This window comes from Dicentrarchus labrax, unplaced genomic scaffold (genome assembly GCF_905237075.1).
Source record: "Dicentrarchus labrax unplaced genomic scaffold, dlabrax2021, whole genome shotgun sequence".
Classification (NCBI taxonomy): Eukaryota; Metazoa; Chordata; class Actinopteri; family Moronidae; genus Dicentrarchus; species Dicentrarchus labrax.
In genome coordinates, this window is record NW_026136718.1 from 1,097,614 (window position 1) to 1,120,648 (window position 23,035).

Sequence of the window (23,035 nt, forward strand, 5' to 3'; positions counted from 1 at the left end):
CAGGATGATGAAAAGGTTGGACAATAGAAATTCAACCAAACCCTCTTCTTGTATCGTCATAGCTACACAAAACAAAAGAGTTATACATCACCAAACTCTCTTCCTTTGTTCAACAGTTGATTTTATTTTCACTGGAACAAGTTGCCTTTGATTGTTAATGAAAAACACAAAAAAAAAATGCTGACAAACATCTCAACATGCATCGTAATATTCTAGGAACGGCTGCTGTGACAATCCTGAAAAAAAGCAAAATCCTGGAGGAGCTGATATTCTCAATGTTTCACACACAAATCATGTTTTCAGGGGAGCTCATGTTTTATTAAGAGGAGCCGACTCTCCCCCCCCGCGACTCACTCCGACTCCCCTGTAGTTCGCTCACTGATGTACACACTTAAATATTGTTTCAGCTCAGATCAACCTGACCAGCACGAAACATTGTTGTTCTATGAGGGATATTATAATCATCATCATCGTCTTCACTGTCCTATTGTTTCTCCTCCCAGAAGGCCTCCACACACACACACACACACACACACACACACACACACACACACACACACACACACACACAGAGAGAGAAAACAACAACCGACCGGCCTGAAGAAGCAGCTGTCTTGGCTGGTCGCCATGTTTCTCCAGGGAAGAACAGACATGGAGCAGGAGGTGGAGGAGGAGGAGGAGGAGGAGGACAAAGAGGGGATGATGAAGAGGAGGAAGAAGACAAGTAGAGAGTTGGATGAAGAGGAGGACAAAAAGTAGGCGACAACGAGTAGAAGAAGCAGGAGGATGAAGAGGAAGACTTGTGAGGACATTTTGTCAGCTCAAGGATGAAGGACTTTAGAGTTCAGGTCAGAATTAGGATCTACGAGACCACCTTGAATGATGTCATCCTTCTCAAAGTCATGTGACTGACTTTAGGAGGCTCGCCGTCATTAAGAACATCCATATAAACAACAGGCTCCCTCCTCACCTCTGAGTACCCGAACTGTGTTTGAGGCTCCTGAGGACCGGCTTGTCCCGCTGTTTGTTAGCCAAATGCTTTAGCTAAAGGGCTAACTTCTTAGGTAGCTTAACTTAGTGCATCATTTAGGTGTCCCTGATGCCAAAAAGCTTGAGGAGCACTTTCAGTTTATTTCCACCAAATCATAACAGAAGTTATCTCAGGACACTTAGAGCAGGTCTAGACTGTACTCCTTATATAATGATTAACAGAGACTCAACAGTTCCCACCATGAGAAAAACTTCCTTTAAAGAGGCAGACTCCAGCTAGGGTTCGAGAGAGGCGCACAGCAATGACAGCTATAATTAACACAAAAGTCATTCTTATAAATTCTCTCATCAGGTTCACGTCTACTTAAAGAAACAATCGTGAAATTAAGATGTTCCCCATGTTTCTGGGGACCCCGTCAAGGACTCCTGGGGGTGCCTGGACCCTGTTGATTGCTTCACTTATTGTTAAATGGTCTGATTAGCAGGTTGATTGGTGAGTCACAGCTTAACCCCAACAGTTACAGCTGATAACCAGCTCCAATTTAAATGACGGCTCCCACCGTCGGCACCGCGAGCTTCAGCTTCTTCCTACAGGGCAGAGGTCTAATAGAACAAAGCGGTATAAAAAAGTTTTAGTTTTAATCTGCATTTATACCTCATTTATTCTAGTGGTTATTTATCTTAGTGGGTTTTTTTATATCTCTCTCCTGATTTTTAAAACCTGAAGAACTATTATTTTGATGTTTACCATGTTTGTCTGAGCTGTATGTTGTTTTTATATTTAAGAGCAATGTCTGATTGTCTTTCACTGCAAACCAAATAAAGTAACCTTGAACGTAGTCGTACAGTAACTTACGATCGGGTTGAGGTTAGAGTATAGGACATTGGTCCTCACAGGTATAGCAGCACTACCAGCGTGTGTGCACTGAAGCCTTCCAACAACTTGAATCAATCGATCTTGTCGCATCACATTTGGAATAATAAAACACCTGAATTAATGATGCAGCAGCGTGTGTACGTGTGTGTGTGTGTGTGTGTGTGTGTGTGTGTGTGTGTGTGTGTGTGTGAGAGTGTGACACGGTATCCTGTGTCTGTGTTTGTCTCGGTTGAGTCGAGTTGATGGCGAGGCGTCAGCAGCGGGTCAGAGGCCAGAGAGACGGATGATCCTCTGGATACACTAACACACTCACAGTCAACAGTAAACAGACACACACGTTTGTGCAGCTATCCCTCTTGGGACCTTCCATCGACGTTCATTCATTGTGGACTGCCTAACCCAGGACCTATCCATAACCTTAACTTAACCTAAACTCACACCTGACCTCTAACCCTAACCAGGACTACTAACTGAGGACTACTGGTCCCGACAAGGTCAGTTTGTAGATCAGAACACGTCCCCAAGAGGTAACAAAAACACAAACACAATGTTTTTATATGGTTTACATCAAAAACATTTCTAATCTGTCAAATTCCTCTTAAAACTTCCTAAAAACAAACCATCTGTCTCATTTGACCGGTCACTGAGGTCTTGTTTTAAACTAATACAAAGAGTATTTAATGGGCTGATTCCATTTAAGAATTAACATATTCAAATTTGACTACTTTTGAATCATAACTGAACATTAAATAAACCATAATAACCCCCAATAATTCCAAAATAAAACCCACTATTATTGATATGTGCAAGGAGGTCTTGCTTTGTGGGACTTAAAATGTGTTGATTCCATTCAACATTAGCTCCAGTTTCTATTTTTAGTAAATAAAACTGCCACCATAAGTTTGTCCCCTTAATTAACGCTTAACACTGGAGCTGTAACTGCAGTCACAAATCTTCATTAAAATGAAACTAAGAAAGTTAAAGTTTTGTCTTTCAGTTTTAAATCTGAGGGATTTACAGGCATCAGAACAGAATCGGTCCTCCAGTGTGTGAATAAGCTGCCGTACTGGTTTCACAGACTGTAATAAGTGATAAGCAATGAGTTCAGCATCGTTCCCGCCCCTCACCAACCGTCTGGACTGACTCCAGACCGGTTTGTCTGTCTTCTCACACAAGGCTCCTCCAGCTCTTCCTCCGTCTCAGCAGCCAGAGAGAGAAGCTGCTGCCAACCCAACAGCAGGAGGAGAAAACCTCACCGCTCACCGGCTCATTCAGGTTTACTTCAGAGTCCAACTAACTGTCCGACATTTTGTCAAGTCCTGAGACCAGTTTGGACTCAGAGACAGGGCCACAGTGTGTTTAGAAAGCAGGGGGAAACTGCTAGCTTAGCTCCATCAAAAGAGCAAAGATACTCCTTCCAGTAGCGTTAAATCAACCCTGTCCACACACAGTTCCTATGAAGGGGGGTCTTTGATATATATAATATTTTAAGTGTTCTTCCAACTTTCTGTCAACATTACAGCAGCAGTAGGAACTTGCCTGGTCTCCAACATCAACCCTTCGACCACTGACTGTAAGAAACAAAGACTCTCTGAGGCCATGTTGGTGCTCTGTTCCCTCTCAGGTCGGCCGGATTTCCCTGCAGTCGCCTCAGGCTCAGCTTTCCCTCCCTAAGTCCAGCAGCACAGCAGCGGATATTACAGCCCGGAGCCTCTCAGCTCGCTTATTGGACCAAAAAAAAAAGAAAAAGGAGAAGCTGCAGAGTCGAGCGCTCAGTTCGGAGAGAATCACAGCACCTGGTCGGATCCTCCAACCAGCACTGAAACCTCTGAAACTTCAATTTGACATCGCGTTTATGAAGAGTATGTCAAAGAACCAAACAGATTTAAAGCTAGAATCTGCAACATTTCCTCATTAAACACTGGAGCTACGTTCTGTTCAGTCTGTTAGCATGATACCATAACCTTGGACCTGTTAGCTTTAGCCTCAGACTATTAGCATCCTAACCAGGAGGAGCTAACTGCAGTGACGACAATGGTGGTGAAGACAACAACCATGATCACACGCTGCTTCACCACCTTATCAAACTTCCTCTTTTGTTATTGATTGGATGTGAGAGACCCGCTAGTGGCAAACACTACACACTGTATGTTTAATATCGACAGTAAAACCTGACAAATTCAGGACTTTTGTTTTCACAGCGCAGTGTTGAGTGAAGCATCCCAATGTGCAGTTTCATTTAGTTTGTTAGATTAACATGTTTGTTACTTAACGAATACATGTGACTGCACAGGAGGGATGGAGGAAGGATAGAAAATGGAAGGATGAAGGAAAGACAGCAGGAAAGGTAAAAGGTGAGCAAGAGGAGTGAGTCATGTCCGTTGGTCGGTGACAGCCTGAGGCTCACCAGGAGCTCGAGGACTCAATGTGTCCTCACACTTTCCACACCGCAGGATGACCACGGGAGGACGAGAGACTGCCAGGACGAATGGAAGAGAGGGAGAGGGTGAGAGAGAGAGAGAGAGAGAGAGAGAGAGAGAGAGAGAGGGAGGGAGGTGGGCAAGCGAGCACGCCGTGCTCAGGAAGTTCAAGCAGACAATTCTAATCCCCCAATTTCCTCCTCTCTAATCATCTCTACCCCGCTCATGGCCGTCTCCAAATTGGAAACATCTTCGGCACAATATGACACTCCCTGTGTAAACACACACACACACACACACACACACACAGCCTTCCTGTGTTGACTCAGTGTGGACTCGGTGGTGCTGAAAAGGTAAAATTAGTGTGAAAATGTGACTCACTTCCATCAGCTGATCAAACTCTGAGTCACAGCAAGGTCGCGTATTAAAGGAGCAGTCCGACATTTTATTTTGATAGGACAGGTGAAGTTAGACAGGAAAGGAGTTACATATTTTATCTCAGAGCAAAAATGCCAAGTTCAGTGACTGAACAGAGAACTGGGTCTCTACCTTGAACTGTACAAAGAGATTGAGCTGAATGAAACCTGGTTAAAACAGCCGCCTGTGACGGCACTCACTCACTCACTCAAAGTGGCCATTAATGATCCATAACTTTAATCCTTAATATATTATTTCAGCTGTAAAGTTTTAATATGGGGCCTTATGGAGACTCACTGCTGGAGCCAGCCTCTAGTGGCCGTTAGAGGAACTGCAGCACATCTCTAATAACAGGTGTTTCTTATGGTAAAAACAGACATTGTGTAGAAAGCACCAAATAGGAGTATTTTGATTTGATCCCCTGATGTTATGATAGGTACGGTGGACAGTGAGGATCACATCAGTCTGAGCGGATACATACTGCCCACAATCTATACACAGTTATCTCAGACACTGACATGTTTTAGATGGAATTAACAAATCAGAAGTTAGGTTATCTTGTAATGTCAGAACGTGAGGGACAGTGGAGGTCTGCAGGGTCCGAACTCTTTAAGAAATCATTTCCCAGGACTTTTTCCACTTAATTTCCTCTGATAATACAGGACCGCACTTGCTCACAGTGGTCAGCGTTTATGAGACACGTGTATAAAATGAGGTTCCTCCACATTTCAGTGAAATCTGTTTGGTTGTCGGACTCCATCTTCCCCCTCTGATGTCCACAACCCACCTCCAGTTTCTGTGTCCTCTCTGCTGTGTTCCTCTCGGTTTTCCTCCACTGAGCTCGTTAATGTTGCTTTTAAAACTCCGTCGGACTCACGTGGCGGTCCGACCCTCCTCTGAGAGTCCGGCTAATGAACCGGACCTCACACAGACCACAAACACAGAGCAGAGCCGCCGTCAGTCCGCCGCGATCCACTGCTTCACAGGGCTGAGTGTCGCCTCCGACTCCAACAACACATCCGGACAGATCAGAGGAGATACGAGGAGGAGAGATTCTTACCATTTCACTTCAGTTCCCAGTTGATTTAAATATTCTAATCAGCAGCCAAAAACCCTAAAACGTATCCTATAACCTTTCTGAAGCAACGACACACACATTATTCAGGATTAACTTCATACAAACCAACAGATGCACCAGCTAATCTTAACTTCGTTGTATCTTAATGTGGTTTCTTTAGGTGACTCTTACTCACTGCACATACAAGAGGTAGACGAGACAAAACAAAAGGAGCACCTGGACAACAAACCATATCTTCGTTGTTACATGTGGTTAAATTAAGGAAAATACAACAGGGTTTCTGCAGGTTTTAACAGGTTCAATTTAAGACTTTTTAAGACCATTACAATGCAATTTAAGACCTATTTAACGTCCATATTAGCAACTGTTGTAGCATAGTGTTGGTTTCTTATTGTAGTTGTTACAGCACGATCAAAACAACAACACCTTTATAAAGAGACTTCATATAAATAATTTAATTAATGAAATATATATTTTTCAAGACCTGTAAATATATTTTTTTGAGGAGGATCTACTGTCAGACATTAAATATAATATTCATAAGTTCTGAAAATAAGAATTATTGTGTTTTAAGGGAGCAGGTGCTCTGCTGGCGGAGTCCACCATGTTTCTACAGTAGCCCAGAACAAACGACGCACTGACTCTAGATAGGGACATGTTTTGTGTGCGTGGGAGGTGGAGCTGTGTTCAGTTACAATCTGCACCTTCACCACTAGATGGCACTAAATCCTACAGGCTGGTCCTTTAATAAGTGTTTATTACACACTGAAAGAACCGAGGCCGAGGATGCTCAATTAAACCTTCCTACACACTTCACCGCCTGGACTTGTTACCAGGTCATCAAATACAGATGCGAGCAGGGTTCAGTTAGATGGGGCTACATCCTATATACACTCGTCCTTTAAGACAGTGGTTCCCAACCTTTTTCCTTAAGGGAATTTATGCATCTGTCACATTATATTCAATGCATAACTGCGTACCTTTTCACTGCAGGACGATGAGATGTAGGTCTACTGCGTACAGGTTTAAAGTTTTCTAACACGCCTTAAACTCAAGGAGGCCTAGAGAGCCCCCGTGAAGCTTTAGCGACCCCTACTGGGGGTCCCAATCCCCAGGTTGAGAACCACTAACTGTAAGACCCCGCAGACACCCTGCCGTAACGTCACGCTTTGTTTGTTAGAGACAACAGTCATAATTCACCACGAGACCACAAGAGGTTTGCTGTCATGTGAGTGTTTGATCAAACAGCCGACATGCTCAGGATACTGTGACTCAACACACACACACACACACACACACACACACACACTCGAATAGAATTATATTCAAAACCTTGTAAAACACTTCTCTTCTTCTTCTCCTCAGATAAAATGTTCAGTGCCCACACATCCAGACGTACGGCAGAAGAGAAAGATGCTGTTTTTATTTCTGATTCTTTCCACCTTTGACTGACAGCTTGTTAGTATCGAACTCTAGTATTTGCGCCGTCTGTCTCTATTTCCATCAGCAGTAATTAAGACAGCTCGTTATTGTGCTGTTGGGGTATTTGTGGATTATATGTGATAAGATTTTATAACTGTGAATATTGACCCTCCTTTATTTAATACAGTAGACATATACGGCTGCTTATGGAAGTATAAACTCATGCAACAATTTAGTCGCCACTACAAAAACACAAGGTAATTTCATAATTTAGATTTTTTTTAATCAAATAAATTTAAAGACTTTTAAACTCATAATTTAACTATTTATTTCATATTTATGACTTTATCTGTTAATTTTGACTTTTTAATGTCATAATTTTACTTTTTATTTCATATTTATGACTTTCTATCTCATAATGATATTGATCCTGTATTGACAGTCAGACTGTGGACATATGACGGCCTTTAGCTCGTGTTTCTAGAGTTACGTGTTGTTACGAACACGTTAGGAATTGTTAAAATGTGATATTTCTTAAAGGGAGTTTGGTGCAGGGAGCTTTTAGTTGGATTCAAACTGCTATAATTTTTTTCTTATAACATTTTAATGTATTTTTATTTTATTTTGTTGTTTCCCCGGTTGCTGTGTTGTCATCTATGTTAATTTTGCACAAGTAATAAAATAAAAAAGGACATATAAATATATATAAATGTTAAATATCCAATAAAGCACATATGCCTTTATTTGACTTTTACTTAAGATAACTTCAAACACACGTGCGCACACACACACACACACACACACACACACACACACACACACGGTAGAGGGGGTTCGGGGCTCACTGACTGATGGATTATGGGGCCAGAAATCCCCTCCACCTGTGGTGAACCTCACAGCAGCACCGGGGTTTGTTCCTCCGTCAGAAACATCAGTTTGTTTTTTAGATCATCATCTTCAATTCCTTCACAATAAGAGTCCTCAGGTCTTAGAGCGCATTTGAATCGCAGCCTGTTCTGTCTTCTGTTTGGCACAGAGGAGCTCCAGACGCCACTTCTACTATTTTAAAATATACAAGAAACAAATATAATTTTTATCAGGCGAACTAATCTGCTGGGAAACGTCCGGTGACCTCACACACCGGGTCCTGACCCTGCTGAGAGACGCGTATGAAGATTTTATTACTTTTATCCCGTTGAAACTCTTTCTCCTCTCTGTCTGTGTGGCTCTCTAACTTCATACTGCTGCATTAAATGTTAATATTAATAAGATCTGATTACACTGGAGTGTGTTTACTGTAGTTCAGCTCCAGCCGAGTGCTCAGTGAGGAAGCTGGTTTCACAGCAGTTTACTCTAAAATTCAGGCGCCATATATACAAACTGGCAACGGTTCAACTGTGATTATAACGTGTTTCACTTTAATAGAATTGCACTGGATGTGCAGCGATGCAGAGACGCAAGATATAATGTAAATGTAAATGTTAAGATTTGTTGCTATGAACAGTACAAACGCGTAATGAAAACAGACTGAAGAAAAGCAGAAAAAGGTGGCAGAAGTTAAAGAAACTGACATTTTGAGATGAAATGAGTCCATAACAATTTGGGTCCCCTAAAACAAGCATTAATGATTGGTTTTATTTCATTTTGTTAACCTTCTTTTGGACTTTTGTGTGAGTACATTTCAGGAGCTGCCTGTAAATGTCAAAATAACAGAGAAATTAAATTATGATGCAAAAAGTGTGAAAATATATATTACAGAATGACATACTTATATAATTATATATACTTTTACATAATATTTTTAATGACATTTAAAGTAATTTTCTACCACTTTGAATATTAGCATGCATTTAAAAGTTTCCTTTAGTATCAATATAAATATATGACCTGAGGACAAATTAAATCATCAGTTTGCAGATTTATAAAATATTTAAATATAAATAAGATTAAAAAACCTAAAATCTGTTATAACGCTGAATTAAAAAAGCGGATCCGTTTCCCTGAAACGACCCGACAGAAATCATCTGGAGTTTAAATTTTTAAGCAGATAATCCTCTTTGTGCTTTCAGCCACTTTAACCTTTTCTGCTGCTTCACACTCGGATGCTGCAGCCCGGACGGATTTGTGTCCGACTAATTACCCCGCTATGATCGTTTAGAGGAGCATCAGTGACGTCTCAATGACAAAATAACTGTTCAGATCTTACTGATAAAAAGATGCTTTTATTATTTAGTTTGAGATGGACTTTGTTTTTTTACTGCAGACGGAAATATACCTGAAATATAAAGCCAGCAAAAAAACTGAATAATTGATTTAAATAATTTAAAAAGGAAAAGAAAAGAAAAACAATTGTTTTAATGTGGAAAATTATGAATTTTCCTGTCACATTTTCTTCAATATCATTAGATTTTTTTCAGCATTACAACATTTTATTTGTATTTCAGGAAAATAATTTTGTGAAGTTCTTCAAAAGCAATAAAAAAATTACAAATAACCTAAACAATAAAAACTCAGTCAGATCAGATTGTTTCACTCACAACCTGAGACAAAGAGTTTTTATTATCAATCACAAATAGTAAACATTTATTAAATTTAAAAAAAGACTGTGGAGCTGGAATCTGTGACGTGTTAAAATCTGCAGCTTATTTAGATTTACGTCCCGTTTGAGACACAACAAAGTGAAGTTACCCACAATTCAGCTGGAAAGGAGACACTGCGTCCACGGAGATGACTTCAAGTCTAATTATCTGAGGCTCAAACTAATTAAAACAAAAAGAAAACGGTGAAGTCGATCAATAAAAAGACGCTTAAAGTAATAAAATCACCCAACAGGCTGATCGGTTTTCAAAATAAAACTCAGATTCAGACACACACCGGGACCTCTCCCACCCACCAACCGAGCCCCCCCCCCACACACACACAGCTCGGACCCTGAGCAGACGGCCACGGCAAAACCTCCCGTCAGCATGCAGGGGCCGCCCGCCGCCCGCCGCCGTCCTGCTGCTGGTGGGTTGGATGGTGAAAGTGTGTGTGTGTTTAGGGGACGGGGTGGGAGGGGGGGTGGCGGTTTTGGTTTGACCGAGAGGAATTCACAAAGTTCACGGTCCTGTTACGGAGAGGATAAAGCCGCCTTTGTCTCTTTGGCAACACAACTCTTTTTATTCAGGGGAGGAGAGAGAACCTGCAGCGCCAAAACTCTGCACCAAAACTCACCGAACCGCTAGTGCGCCGAGCCCCCGGAGGTCACACGGTGCGTGTATAGTGTTAAATGTGACGCTGGCAGTAATAATGAGCCGTCCTCTAATGAACTCTCCGAGCTCTTTCATCTCTCTGGCTCATTTGGACGAGCTGGTCACAATAGACTATTGTGAGCCACCAAAACTCCCCCCGACCCTCCTCCCCCGTCTCTCAGCGGAGTCACCAAACTCCCCTCAGCCCCCCGTCTGTCTGCCAGCTTCTCCCTGCTCGGACTTCTCCCACATCCACCCCCTCCCGTCCATTCTCACAGTGACGGGGGTGTCAAAGGTCGGCTGGCCTCACTGACCACGACAAGCTGCTGAATGTGGCCCTAGCGCCGGGGCCGGAGCCCCCCCGGCGTGTCCCGGGACACCACCGTGGCCGAGACGGGGTGTGAGGGAGCGATGTAATTGCCACAGCGGCGGCGGCGGCGATGTGTCAGAGCTCTGGAGCTGAGCACGTTGTACAGCTTTGGTATTTCTCGGAGAAACAAAGACTTTCTGTGTTTCTACAGAAGTTTCCCGTTAATAAGACGGAACAAGAGAGGATGACAGGAAAGCAGAAGGGGACCTGAGCTGGCACCCGTCCGCTAACGGGACGCCGAGGAAGACAGGAGCGGGGAGCACCACAGCGAGGGGGGGCAGCGGAGTCAAAAAACAACAAACAGTCTGAGCGGGTCACAAATCCAGGAACTTCTTTTGGAAATAAAACACAAAGCTGCTGCGTGGAGCTGAAGACGGAGGAAGAAGAGGAGGAGGAGGAGGAGGAGGGAATGTTCTTCTTTTGGTTGAGGAAAAAGGGAGGAAGGAGAAGAAAGAAAGAAGAAAAGAAAATATTGTGCCAACTTACCATCCACCAGGTCCTGGCTGAGATGTCGTAGCAGAGCTGCCATTTGATGGAGCCTTCCGAGGTTTTCCCTGCCATTACGCTGTCAGCAAGCTTCATCTGATGCGAGCGCGCTCACCGGAGATAAGACACCTAATTGAGAAAACATTTGCACTGGCATGTTGGGCAACATGTAGCCCGCTCCATACCATATGGAATCATGGGTAAAAAAAAAAAAAAAAAAAAAAAGCTCCTTGACAATGAACCAATCTCATGCAGACCCCGTGGCAAGGTGAGCGGCAGTCATCTGCTCAGAGAGGGAAAACACACACCCCCTCACTCACACTACACACACACACACACACACACACTGGAGCAGAATGATGAGCCTTTTTTCCGCATCGCCGTGCACCTCGGGTCGCCTCTCCCCCCTTTTTTTCCTTCCACCTCGGGTATAATTAGGGCTTGTTCTTCATTATCATCATCATCATCACCAGAAGCAAAAAGGAAGACGAAGAAAAAGAAAAAGAAGATGAAGAAGAAGAGGCAGCCCGGGTTGAACTGAACTGACTCCAAACAACTTCTACCGCTTTTTTATGGTCACTTTAACGGGACGGAGGCAGGTAGAGAGAGAGAGAGAGAGAGAGAGAGGGGAGGGAGGGAGGGAGAGGGAGAGGACCACGGGGCGATCAGTGTGCGGACACATGGAACTGCTTACAGACTTATCATGCTATGTTTTGTTTTGGGTTTCCATCCTTCCTCCCCCCCGTCTTCCTCCCCTGTATCCCCCCCCCACCCCTCACCCTCACCCCTCCATCCCTCCTTCAGCAGAAAACTCGTGTGTTTTGGCATAAATACCTCCAGACCAAAGGACCCCGTGGAAGCCCGGAGAGAGAGAGCGGACCCTCTTCACGCTCCGCGAACAGTGGACGTCGCTCGCCGTCCGCCGCCCGCCGCCTGCCCGAAACACATCACACCGCTGCGTCTGTAAGTCCGCTTCGACTTCACTTACACGTCTCTGTCTGAACAGGAAGTAACAGCAACAATGAAACTGTTACACATATTTCTTACATGTTTACATACATAAAAGTACTCGTAAGGCATAAAAATGTCTCCTGTAAGTGTTATTAGTGGATTATTATAATGTATAATTATGTAATATAATTCATTCATTTACACACACCTGTCTGAAGAGGAAGGAAAAGTATAAAACTGTGCAAAAATATTTCTTTACAAGAACAAGTGTAAATAAAATGTGTTATAAGTAAATACAAGTGAATAATTTAGTGTTATTAGTGTATTATAATTATATAATATATTATAGGACTATGCTCTCTAGTGGAGATAGTTTAACTGCTTAACTTTATTTTATTCAACACTTTACAATAAGGTGCCTTTATTTTTTTTATTGTTAATAAATCATTTGTTAATGCCTCATGGGTCAGTTATACTTCATTACCCGTCACAGTAATATCTGAGCCTATCTAAATTCATTTTGTTGGTACAGTGAGATAAGCCAAAATTTAAAGGTGTTTTTTATACATTATTGTATTATATATGCTGTTTGTAGTGCACACCAGGTAATCTTGGTCTCCGGTCAATAAATCTAAATCTCACTGATAATGTGAAAACATTGGTCCAGATGTTCTGCGACCCTTTTTCCAGACGTTCAGTGGTCAGACGGTGCATTAGAGTGTGATACTGGAGAGGGAAAACATCAGCCACAGAGTATAAAGTGGCAGTAAACTACAACTACCTCACACTGTATGAGCTTGCTACTGCGTCTGAGAGTCAAAATAAGACTTCTTTGTCAATAAATTATTGAAGAATTTTAATTTGAGCACTTTTTAATCCTCCTGTTTACCCACCAACGGATCCATTTTCACAAACTCATGTCAGCATGTATAAAATAATACATTCAGGCATCTAAATCTACATGAAATGTAAATATTGTGTTTAGGGTTTTACATTTTAAATAAAGATGTGTTCATATGTGAAGTGTCAGGACTATAGTTGAGAATATTTATGTATATAAAACGTTTTTTTTTTTCAAATGTAAAAGTACTAATGTGGTGATTTTAGGCAGGAGTTCCCAAGTCTTCATAGTCAATCAATGATCAAACTGGGATCACTATAAATTAAAATCAATGAAAATGGTAAACCCTGTGTTTTCCCTTGTTTTAAATTCCAAAACAATGTGATAAAAGTTTAAATATTCAATTCATCCTAAGTATTAATATGTATATTTGTATAACATAACTGCCCAGCAGTATTGGTCTGTCACTCATTAATAGTAATATTACAACATTACTTTCTCCAGTAACCAGTAGGGCTGTGTATTGGTGATAAGATATGTATCACGAAACAGGGGTTACAATTCAATATACTGCGATATATATTGTAAGCAAGGCGATATATTTCAATTCAATATTAGGAAAACTATCCACAACACGCATAAAATCTGAGCAAATAGTCCCTGTAACATCCAACATCGTAGTTAGTTAACATTCACAACACTGCTATCTATCACAAAACAACAATATTTCAACGATTGGTGCTAAAATAAAATATTAAGCTTGCAAATAAAATTAAACAGTTTAAACTACTAACATCAAGTGTCAGCTAAACTGAACTACACTGTAGCTGACAAACTGTTAGCTAACTTAAACAGTTTTACCTTTGAAAATAAACTTACCTAACCTGCAATAAATCTGATTCTGATTCTAAACCCTTTTAGCTTCTAAGATGACAATAGAGCAATTTAAAGTGAACTTAACAGTTTCAGCTTCTCAAACAAACCATTAGCTAATTAAAATTTTACCATTTCAGCTGCTACAGTAAACTGCTAACCTAACTTAAACGTTTTAACAATAGCTGCTAAACATAAAGTATAAAGATAGACAAACTGTTTAAACTAACGACAACAAATAAACCGTTAGCTAACTTGAATTTAAAAGGAAATTTACCAAAAAAAAATATTTTAATCGTTGTAAGTCTGAACTTAATATAACTGGTAGTGTAACTAAGTAAAGTAATATTACTTCTAAAAAGAGTAACAAGCCCAACACTGCTGTCCAGTGAAACATTGTTCAAAATGTAGATTAAACCAAAGTTTTTAGTTTGTCCATCATATAGAAACTTATGTATCTGTTTAGAAAACTGCTGTATAAATTAAGTTTATTAATTTTATTTTTAGATCACCCACAATGATTTTATTTGCATTCTGACGTCCAGCATTTCTCTTCCTGTAACATGTTTTAAACTGCAGATTAATTATAACAGTTGATTTACAGCCAGCAGTATTTTGAATGCAGCTGAACGTTTGAATATTGAAGAATAGTGAAGAATATTTGTGTTTATTCAACACAAACAGAAGAACAACTGGATTAATGAAGTTTTCACAATATGGCTGATAAACGTTGTGCTTCTTCCTCAGGAGCAGCAAAGTTCGATTCCCATCACGTCTCAACAGACATGTGCTTCAACCTGTAAGATCATTTCACTGTCTGTTTGTGTTGCGGTTTGGTGTCGGGGGGGGGAGTGAAGGGGTAATAAAGGGCTCAGAGGGAGGTACGGGGGGTCTGTGAAGCTCAGGTTCCTAATCAGAGGGGGAATACCTGAACCAGAGCAGAGCCGCCATCAAACAGTTCTCCCATTGTGGCGGCCAAACGGAGGAATGCGATTCAGCCGGAGATACGGAGGGTACGTTCGGGTTGTCGGAGGGTAAGGTACACCGGGCCAGGAGGTGAGGAGGAGGGGGAGGAGATCTGGAGGCGGTCTACACGTGATCAACTGATGATGCCACATAAAAAGCTGCTCCAGAGTTCAACCTGTAGCCGAACTCATTGATCAAGAGTTTCACGTTAAGAGATAAAACGAGGAAGTTGCTTTTGTGCTTCGTATTATTTCGAACTTCAAGCTTCAATCAGAAAGAATCCCATCAGATTATACCTCACCAAATAGCTTAAACATAAAGCTCACTAATTATTTAATTATGCTGGGTGAGGTGAATACAGTGACAGAAGTAGATTTTAGTAAGTCAGAGGAAGCATAAATTGGCTGATTTTAATATTGCGTACATTGATCAATGATCTTAATGTGCGTTTCCGATCGATGACTTTGACCAGCTCAGTGTACAGAGTTCTGTGAGATGAATTGTGAATATCTTATATTACAATATGTTCTGTCATTGGCTAAAAAGAGCAACTAGTTTGATTTCAAATCAATTCTCAATTAATAAAATACTTGAATGCTATCATTGCTAAAATAATCAGATAGCTTACACCATTATCTGCAAAGCAACTAGCGTTAAACAGTTTAAACTAAAAAAGTCTGTCAACTGAATTATACTGTTAGCTAACTGCAGCAAACCATTGATTATTAGCTACTACAATAAACTCTTAGCTAACCTGAACTAAACTGTTTTAACTGCAAACAACCTTTAAAACTGTTGTAACTTTATGTAACTATACTTAGATAACAATTGTTACATAGTAAGTGATCATCCCATTGGAGTGATTGTGTCCACCTGATTAATGTCCAATATTCGCTCTTCTTTTAGCTTAAGAAAAATGTGTAACTGCTAAATATTCCACTTTGTTCAATAAATGCAGCCGTGGTTCAAACGTTAAAGCAGCTCCACAAACTGAAACTGAAACTTAACAGTGGGCCACATCTGTGTTATTATATTGTTAAGATGTAAAATGGTACCAAGAAGGAAACATGAAACAGCAAAAAAAGTGATTTATATTTTTTTCCATTAATAATCGTTTTCCCCTCAAAGTGTAGATATTGATTTGGGGACAAACGTGGCGGACAGCTAGCTAGTCTTGTTGTTAAACGTACTTCAAATTACATTTACTGTTTGTCGATAGTATGCAGTTATTGTTGTCAAGTTATTGACTGCATAAAGTCAGCCTTGTGGCTCATAGCACAACGTTAGCTCTCCGGCTCGTAGCACGATGTAAGCTCTCTAGGTTTTTTCATGAATATTTATTTTTCCTCTAGAAACTGGTTTGGCCATCCCTGATGTAAAGTCTAACATCGTCTCTCTGTCCCTAAAGTGGAAGAATATTATAACTTCTGGACCAACAGCGCAACTTAATGTGAGGTAACACTAAAAAAGATTCCCACTTCAGGGCCTCCGTAGAGGAGTTGGTGTTATTTATTCTCAGTAGAAATTAATAATAATAGATATAATAGATAATATTTATATGGCAGATCATCTGTTTGCCGTGTGTTCAGGTTTAAAATCATATTTACATTGATCATTAATCAGCAGATGATTCACAGATTTAATAGCAAAAAAAATATTAATTTATGTTTTTCTTTCTCAATGTTCTTTTAAAACAGCTACTTTTATGTACTTTAATTTACAAAAAGAACAAATAAAAACTTAAATGAGACGTTGATGTGTTTGTGTTTTATGTCGCTGTATTAATAGAAGAGCTGTTTGTATTATTCAATATTAAAAGCATCAGTATGTGAGCACTAAAATTAGAGATTTTTGACATTTAGGAACTACTTACATTTGTTGTATCACATATTTAAATGTCATCTTGCAGAGGTCACATACATCAATAAAATGCATGGAGTGAATGTACAGCAGGAATCAGCACATAAGGACTGATGTGGTCACTTTGTGTGTAAAATAAATCTCATTATTTGTGTTATTTGTGCTATTCTTACACATTAGATCCACTGTAATGAAAGTGCTGCTCCAGACGCTGGCCATTCATTTAGCTCCCTGTAGGAGGCAGTGTTGTGTTTCTGGGTATCTTCTGTTTTAACCTGAAGAGGAACGTTGACTGAAATCAACAGTTTCTTTTTCTTTTGACTTTGCCATCTGATTCTACTGAAGGTTTCCACTCACCTGCTCTCCGACTGCAGCCGACTCCTCCTGCCGTCTGATTCTGGTTCCTGCTGCGACAAAATAAAAGCACAAGAAAGAATTGATGGTGAACTACAAATCTGCCCAAATGTGACCCATTTATTACGTCTTTGTGCAAATAACTTAATTCAATGTGTTCCAGATGCAGATGGGGGATAAAAATGGGATTTATTTACAATGTGTTCTTCTAATAAAAATAAGTGTATATTCCTGTATATGAGTGGGATGACTTATTACTGGGAGAACAAGTCATATACACTTACATTAAAAAGGTACATTTTACTTTTTATTATAATTATACTATGGTCTGAGTGAATACTGGATTTTGATAGGCTGCTTGGTGTCCATTACTTCCTGATGTAGGATAGTAGTTACACTGTTCACTGTTGTTAATTAATGAAATAAACTAAATAAAAAAAAAAAAAGTGAATATCTGGAAAATACGTTAGCTCTCCGGCTCGTAGCGTAACGTTAGCTCTCCTGTTCTTTACAAAGCTTTATGAATCCTGACAACAAACGAATGCTGAGAACTGTTAAGTTTGTATGTTTGATGGAAATAAATTCCTCCATTAAACACGAGGCTCATGTCTGCAGGAACTTACACAAGAAAATGTTATTTTTCCTCAGAAACCTCGATCGTTTAGTGAATTATTATATCAATGAATTTGTTTTTAAAGTGTGCGCAGCGGAAACAACAAGCCTGTAAAAACACCTCCTGTCGACCAAAACAAGGACACAAACTCCCGTCAGCACGTTCAATCAACGCCGGCAGGATGCTGTCAGCAGAACGAGCCTCGACACGTTTCTCCAATTTATCCCCCGAAATCCAATAAGTTACCCAAATATGTGCATTTTGCTTCCTTCCTCTCACTAACCAGAGAGAGAAGAAAAGACCTGATTTTCAACATCTGTTTTCCCTTTCCCCGCTCTTTGTGGAGCACGTCGGCGCCCCTGGGCGTCGCAGCAGCAGCACCCTGCCACCCAGCGCTGCGTCCACCCTCACATCCATCCATCCGTCCGTCCATCCGCCCGCCCGGCTGAAGCTCAGTGAAGTGTCCATACGAAGACACATTAACAGGGACGGTTCGCCAGCTGTCCTTCCTCCGCCAGTCACCACATCAGCCATATTAAATGACCCTTGTTCCCAATATTCTGTCCACAAGATCTCGTTCGCGTCGTCTCCTGTGTATTCTCCTGTTGTTCTTCCCCCTGTAATTTTAAAATGTTTGGCTCTGCAGCATCTGCACTTGCAGAACATTAGAGGATCGCTCAAACGGAGCATTTGACAAAAGCCAGGAAGCCTGCGCTCCAAACAAGAGTGTTTGTTTTCATGCATTTTTCCCCCTCGTCCTGATTGCTGTCAGATGCCTTTGTGTTCCAGGTGGTTGAGACAGCAGAGGAGAGAACCACACACAGAAATAAATACCACACATCCTCTTTTACTTCTGCCGCTGTCAGCGTATATATCGCGCTCAGAATGAAGTGTAAATAGGCCAAACAGGAACTGATTATTCTCTCGAGGGCTGGAAGTGAACGAGATCAGAGACTCTGTTTAACCTTAATATGATGTGTTTTCTTGAGATGGTGTTTATGGCTGAATGTCCTCATGGACAATCTGGTGAAGGTCGACGTTGCCGGAGACAAAAATGTGTTAATTTCCTGGAAGATCAAGAAACTGTAAGAATCCTGTCGCCTGCAGTCCTGCTTTATCAGCCATGGATGTGTCAGAGGATAGAAGTGTTGAACAGCTCATTAAAGTCCCCATGAAGTTAAAATGGATGTTTTAGGGCAGTGATCGGGGCCCCTACTAGGGGTCGCCAAAGCCTCACTGGTCGCTAGGCCTTCTTGATTGTAAAGAGTGCTAGAAAACTTTAAAAATATACACAGTAGGCCTATAGCTCAACATCTCATTCATTTCTGTGAAGAAAATTAAATCATTTAATTTAGTTTAGATTCGACTTTAAAACCAGATAAGTTAATCTAACTCAAAAAAGTGATTTCATTAAAACATTTTAAGTAAAAGTATTATTGAAATATGAGATATATGTTATTTGATCTACAAATTTACTTTTCATTTAGTGTCTCCAACAGGTCAAAGTTTTCACTCACATAGTAAAGTACTGTTTTAAGAATATCTGCTAGATGAGTATGTAAACATTTGGCACAGACAACACGTAATAAAATACTGTATTATGATATTATTTCATATATCACTGTAGAAAACTGCATTACGGTGTATTATTTAATATCTAAACTCTGATGACCTGAACACAAGCTGAATTAGAACAATGAACGAGAAGAAAACATTGGATTGGTTAAGTCTGTATGATTGTATAAAAAGTTCTTAAAAATATCAGAAAAACTGATCTCTGATCAATAGTCAGAGGAAATAATCTGCTCAGAATTAATCAGAATCTGTAGTTTCACACCAACCTCGTTTGGTTCACACTTTGAGGTTTTTCAGTTTTATCCGAACCAAAATTACAGGTGTGAAACCTCACTAGGACCAAACAGCTGAACTGTGGTCTGAGGCAAGGAGGTGGTTTCAGTCTGGGTCAAACTGAACCATGGTTTGTTTCGAGAGTGAACATTTTTTTTGGGAGGGTTCGGACTTTACGGAAGTTACACTGGTTGTCAGGAGAACCACAAAGAGCAACACAACAACATAAAATGAGCCACATGAGGATAGGATGGAGTGGTTCCCTAAAAAAGCTGCTCAGCTTTAACTCTGTGATTTACAGAGTTTCCAGATGGACAGAAACCTTTAGCTAAAGTAGCTGACTGCTAATTAACTGCTGCTAACTGTACCTGCCGTTAGCGGGTGACAGAACCGGACCGGGATCGAACACAGTCTCTGAGACAGACAGGGAATAACGTTACAGTACCGAGGTCATTTACAGAGTTTCAGATGGACAGATTGATCAGTAGCCAACCGCTAACCACCGTTAGGCGGGAGACCAAACACTAGCTCTGGATAGCACTGTTGGCGTTTTATGTTTAGTTTCACGGCCACTGTAGTTTCTCCAATGTATGGATCTATCCCATGTGCCCTGAACGCAGCATGAGGATGGTAATGAGGACCTGCTGGACACGTGCTCCGACGATTAGAAACACACTGCGGATCATCCCGACATCTGGTTCACTGAGGAGAAGAAACAAATCAGTGCAATAATGACCTCATTGTTCTCCAACAGAGAGAAAACATGTCCGTCTCAAACTGCCTCTGAAAACACTACAGCTGGTTCATCAATTAATCAGCTCCTGAGTACCATTAGAAATACCGGTGCCAGTGTGACACCTGTGTTTTAAACGGACTCGATACCCTAAATATGAACATGGCCCTGCTTTATATGTTACCAAAGAAACATGTTAAACACAAGCAATCATTTAGTGGTGTAGTTACAGATTGCCAGAAGAGGACCCGCTCCATCTGTAGATGGGGCAGCTGTGGCTCAGAGGCAGAGAGGGTCGTTTCTAAATCGGAAGGTTGTGGGTTTGATCCCCAGCCCCTGGTGCCACATGTCGAAGTATCCTTGAGCAAGATACTGAACCCCAAATTGCTCCTGATGCCGTGCATCGGTGTGTGAATGTGTATGAATGTTAGTTTCTGTTCGATGGACTTTGCCATCACTGAGTGAATGTGTGTGAAAGGGTGAATGTGGCACGTAGTGTAAAAGCGCTTTGAGTGGTCGGAAGACTCGAAAGGCGCTATACAGGTCCATTTACCATAAAAATGTCTCACAGATATTATATTGCATTTCTGACCTTTCTGTCACAAAGTGGAGCTTTAAGACGTGTAATAGGTATTACAATACGAACACTTTGTAAAGGCAGTTGATTTACAGTGGAGACCTGCAGCGGGTAACCCACTAAACACTTTGTGTGATAGGTAAAAATATATCAGCCAAATTTGCTGAACAAAACTCAGGAGGATGTTAATCAACAACACAGTGCACAGCATCTGAACTGTTGCTATGGTTACCTGAAGTTTATTATCTTGCTCTGTGGTTTTAACCAGACACCTGACAGCCAATCGGATGCCAGGAGTAAAATAAACACAGTCCTGGTCCAGTAGGAGCTCTGAGGGCTCAGGGTCTGTCACACCGTAGGGACTCTGTGGACCAAACTGGACCCATCTGAGGTTAATATATTCTACTGGAGAGTCTCCGTACAACAGAGCTGACACCTTCACTGTACAAGCAGCTGCTCCACCGCAGCATCTATACGCTGCAGAGAGAGCAGCGAGCGCCGTCCAAACATATTGAACGGAGAATGTAGAGGCAGCCACAGAGCCCAGAGGCCCCTGGCAGCCAACACGGCCCCGGGAGTGTGTGTGTGTGTGTGTGTGTGAGAGAGAGAGTGTGTGTGTGTGTATGTGTGTGAGAGAGAGAGAGTGTGTGTGTGTGGAGGGTTTTGAGCGGTAGCCATGAGCACCATCTGCCTCTCTGTCACTCAGAGCCAAGATGTTCGGTCAAACCACTCGCCGGTGAGTTTGGACGCGGTTGTGAAGCCAGTTTTCTCCCTCGCTCTGTTCAGACGCTCAGAAACAGTCGATTATCAAAACACCGCACTGCGTTCTTCTGCCGCACTGCGTTCAGAAAACACTTAACGCATTAAACTGCATCTTTAAACCACAATTTAATGTTTTAATCACATAAATACAGTAATGTAAATAGTGAAATACAGTAATTTTCTATAATTAAAATACAGTTTTTAGCTTTAAATTTACATCAATCTTTTTGATGTTTAATTAAAGATATTTACACATGTAAAACCAATGCAATGAGCTATAAATACAGGCGGACACTGCTATAATACAAATAATCAGGCTTAAATTAAGTTATTTTACTTTTCTTTTCAATTTGTTAAATGTGTATTTTTTGTATTTTGCAGACAGTATAAAGTCCTTTAACTTCAGCAGATCATTAATAATGTTTCAGTTTAAGTTTTTTTGTATTATTAAATTAGTTTATGTATAGTATATAGCTGTGGTTGCCAGAACTTTTTCTATTCATATTACTAAGTACAAGGATATTAGTACTGTCCAGATTTATACATATTTTACGGTATAAAAACAAATCATCTAAAGAAACTGTTTTGCCATATTAACGATATGACGGTGTTGTTTTGTGCAATTTACAGTCTGTAATATAAAAAAATAAATAACACAAATAAAGGTTTTACCATGAGATATAACTGTTTTATTGTTAGATAAACTTTAATTTACTGTCACAGTTTGACAGACTTCTTTTTGTTGCAGTGTAAAGATTGATAACAGTTTCAATTTCAGTGCATAAAACTCATGTAATTGGAATAATTAATATTACTCACTCATATCACGCTTGGGTGAATATACATACAGGGGGTGGACGGGGGACCTGTTGTTTAATCCAGTGTTACTCAGATTTATGATAAAAGACTCTCCCCGTGAATTCAGATGCAGACCATTCACACAGCAGGAGGTTTATTCCTAATAAGATTATCTGAAGATGCAAAACAACCCACTGGTATAATCCTTAAACTACAGCAGATTGTGTGGCACAAACATGTTAGACATTCAAAGCTTTGATAATCTGACATTTGTTTAATAAAATAGCAAAAAGGTGTGATTGTGTCTATATAATCCACATGGAGCTCCCTCAGTGCCACTCTAACGCCACGGAGATCAGATTCACACGACAACTTGAAAACTTTCGAAGTACTGGATTCGTTATATAAGATTTTGGAAGCTATAAACGAGTTCACGGGCAAGAAAAGGTCAAGAAATTTTGTCCACTGCCTGTGTATCCCCACTGGAGGAACAAATGTCACAGGCCACCTGACAAAGATGTTTAATAACAGACAAACACCTCCAGATTAATGAGGAGTTTCATGTGTGT

General features: G+C 40.7%; 1 protein-coding gene across 4 annotated transcripts in view; it reads right to left on the reverse strand.

Moving 5' to 3' along the window:
- The window catches only part of nfia (nuclear factor I/A), a 181,461-nt gene extending 169,976 nt beyond the window's left edge, over window positions 1-11,485 (reverse strand). For all 4 annotated transcript variants that reach the window (XM_051375613.1, XM_051375609.1, XM_051375612.1 and 1 more), the window contains exon 1: window positions 11,291-11,485. In XM_051375613.1, the coding sequence (XP_051231573.1) occupies window positions 11,291-11,386 (96 nt within the window). In that variant the 5' untranslated portion in view covers window positions 11,387-11,485. The remainder of the gene's footprint in view (window positions 1-11,290) is intronic.
- Between the last annotated feature and the right edge of the window lie 11,550 nt (window positions 11,486-23,035).